The 2,376-nt window shown below is 65.0% G+C and overlaps 1 protein-coding gene across 1 annotated transcript; it reads left to right on the top strand.

The window, feature by feature from the left end:
• The first annotated feature begins 803 nt into the window (after positions 1–803).
• FOXB1 (forkhead box B1) lies at positions 804–1,766 on the top strand. Its single transcript, XM_085303699.1, has one exon. It carries the CDS (start codon positions 804–806, stop codon positions 1,764–1,766), a length of 963 nt encoding a protein of 320 aa, XP_085159825.1.
• The last annotated feature ends 610 nt before the right edge of the window (positions 1,767–2,376 follow it).

Here is a 2,376-nt window from a genome sequence, read left to right as displayed (position 1 = left end):
CCTTTCTCTGCAGCCCCCTCCTCCCCGCTCCCCTCCCCCTGCTCCCAAGGCGATTGTCATATGATAGCGAAGAAGTGGCACATTAATGAAGCGCCTCTACAGGGGTCTTTTCTGCTCATGTCACCACACGAAACTATCAGATGGTTAGAGGAAGGACATGGAGGCAACCACTTAGCTCATCTCGGCTGCAGAGAAGCAAACAAGCCCCTGCTACCGTCCAGCGGCCAGTGGTGTAAAAGAAGCTGATTCAGCCTGCGAAGGAGAAGGGAGGGCTGGACAAGAGGATTCCCCAAACCGAGCCAGCTCGCTGCCTCCTCGGGACTAAAACGGACCAGTGGCCGGGAAGGGAGCGAGAGAGGCGCCGGACGACCGGGCTGGGAAAGAGCCCCCACTCCCAGCTGCGTCCCGGATGCAGACTGTCAACTTCCAGCAACTTTAAGGTGGGCATACGTAGGGCTGGCGTGGCGTGGGGTGGCAGCAGGAGGGGAGAGGAGGGCTGGGAAGCGTCCCCTCTCCTCCTCCCCAAGCTCAAGAGGCAGAGCGAGCCCTAGAGTAACTCGGCCGACGCGGGACTGCGGCGGCGCCGGACCGCGGAAGGCAACGCCGCGCTCCGCACCCCCCGCCCGCCTCCCCTCCCGGGGGGCGAAGCCCCGCTGCGCCCTTCCTCCGCGCCCCTTTCTCCACCCCCGCCCCCAGCCGCGGCCGGCGGTCGGTGCAGACCCTCCCGGACTCACCCCTCCCCGCACCCCGACCCCTTCCTTGTCGCTGCCCTTCTGCAGATCTCTGCGGGTCCCCTAGCGAAGATGCCTCGCCCGGGCAGAAACACTTACAGTGACCAGAAGCCTCCTTACTCCTACATCTCCCTGACCGCCATGGCGATCCAGAGCTCCCCGGAGAAGATGCTGCCCCTGAGCGAGATCTACAAGTTCATCATGGACCGGTTCCCCTACTACCGGGAGAACACGCAGCGCTGGCAGAACTCCCTGCGCCACAACCTCTCCTTCAACGACTGCTTCATCAAGATCCCGCGACGYCCCGACCAGCCGGGCAAGGGCAGCTTCTGGGCGCTGCACCCCAGCTGCGGGGACATGTTCGAGAACGGCAGCTTCTTGCGCCGCCGCAAGCGCTTCAAAGTGCTCAAGTCCGAGCACCTGGCCCCCAGCAAGCCGGCCGACGCGGCGCAGTACCTGCAGCAGCAGGCCAAGCTGCGCCTCAGTGCCCTGGCCGCCACGGGCACCCACCTGCCCCAGATGTCCACGTACAACCTCGGCGTGTCGCAGCCCTCCAGCTTTAAGCACCCCTTCGCCATCGAGAACATCATCGCCAGAGAATACAAGATGCCCGGGGGACTTGCCTTTTCCACCATGCAGCCCATGCCGGCCGCCTACCCCCTCCCCAACCAGTTGACTACGGTGGGCAGCTCCATTGGCACCGGCTGGCCCCACATGTACAGCTCCGGCATGATCGACACCGCCACCCCCATCTCCATGGCCAGCAGCGAGTACAGCGCCTACGGCGTGCCCATCAAGCCGCTCTGCCATGGGGGGCAGACTTTGCCGGCCATCCCCGTGCCCATCAAGCCTACCCCCGCGGCGGTGCCGGCGTTGCCGGCGCTGCCGGCGCCCATCCCCACCATTCTCTCGAACTCGCCGCCCTCCCTGAGCCCCACGTCCTCGCAGACCGCCACCAGCCAAAGCAGCCCGGCCACCCCCAGCGAGACGCTCACCAGCCCGGCGCCCGCCCTGCACTCGGTGGCGGTGCACTGACCCGGGCCCCGCGCGGACTCGCCGCCGCCGCCCGGCCTCCAAAGTTTCCTCGCAGCCCTTCCCCGCCCCGTCGCTCCTGCCTTCCTCTCCTCGCCTTCCCCCACTCTCTTTTTCCTCGCAAGCAGAGCAAGCTCCCCGCGGAAAACGCAGGTTTGCCACTCGCGGGAGCCGCCTTTCTGCTGCGCCCTTTGCGCCCCGCTCCCCTGCGGCGTCTTGGTTTCTTTGCCGTTTCTTAACTTTGTTTGCGGCTCTTTGGGGCACAGCGAAAGCAGCGCGAGCTGCCGCGCCGCTCCGCGCGCCCTGCGAGCTGCTCCCTGCACCCCTGGCTCTCCGAAGGTACTTCAGGCGTCTTAGCTTTGCTGCAGACTGGAGAAGCCTTGCCGGCTCTGCCCCCTTCCCTTCCTTTGTCTGGGGAAGAGCAGGGTTTTTGTATGGGACCGATCTTAAAACCATAAACAGTGAGAAATAGCAGCAATCTCTCGACGTGAGAGCAGCAGTGTTTCCAGCGTCCAAGGAACCACCTGCTTGGGTCCTGGAAACCCCCGGAAACGCTCCTTCCCTCTGCGCGTGTGCGCGCGTGTGTCTTGCTGTTAGGAGAAGGGCAGAATCG

This window comes from Rhea americana, unplaced genomic scaffold, assembly GCF_003343005.1.
Source record: "Rhea americana isolate MKP2758 unplaced genomic scaffold, rheAme1 scaffold_2, whole genome shotgun sequence".
Lineage (NCBI taxonomy): Eukaryota > Metazoa > Chordata > Aves > Rheiformes > Rheidae > Rhea > Rhea americana.
Note: the sequence above shows the minus strand (reverse complement) of the source record. Positions and strands in the feature narration are given on the sequence as shown.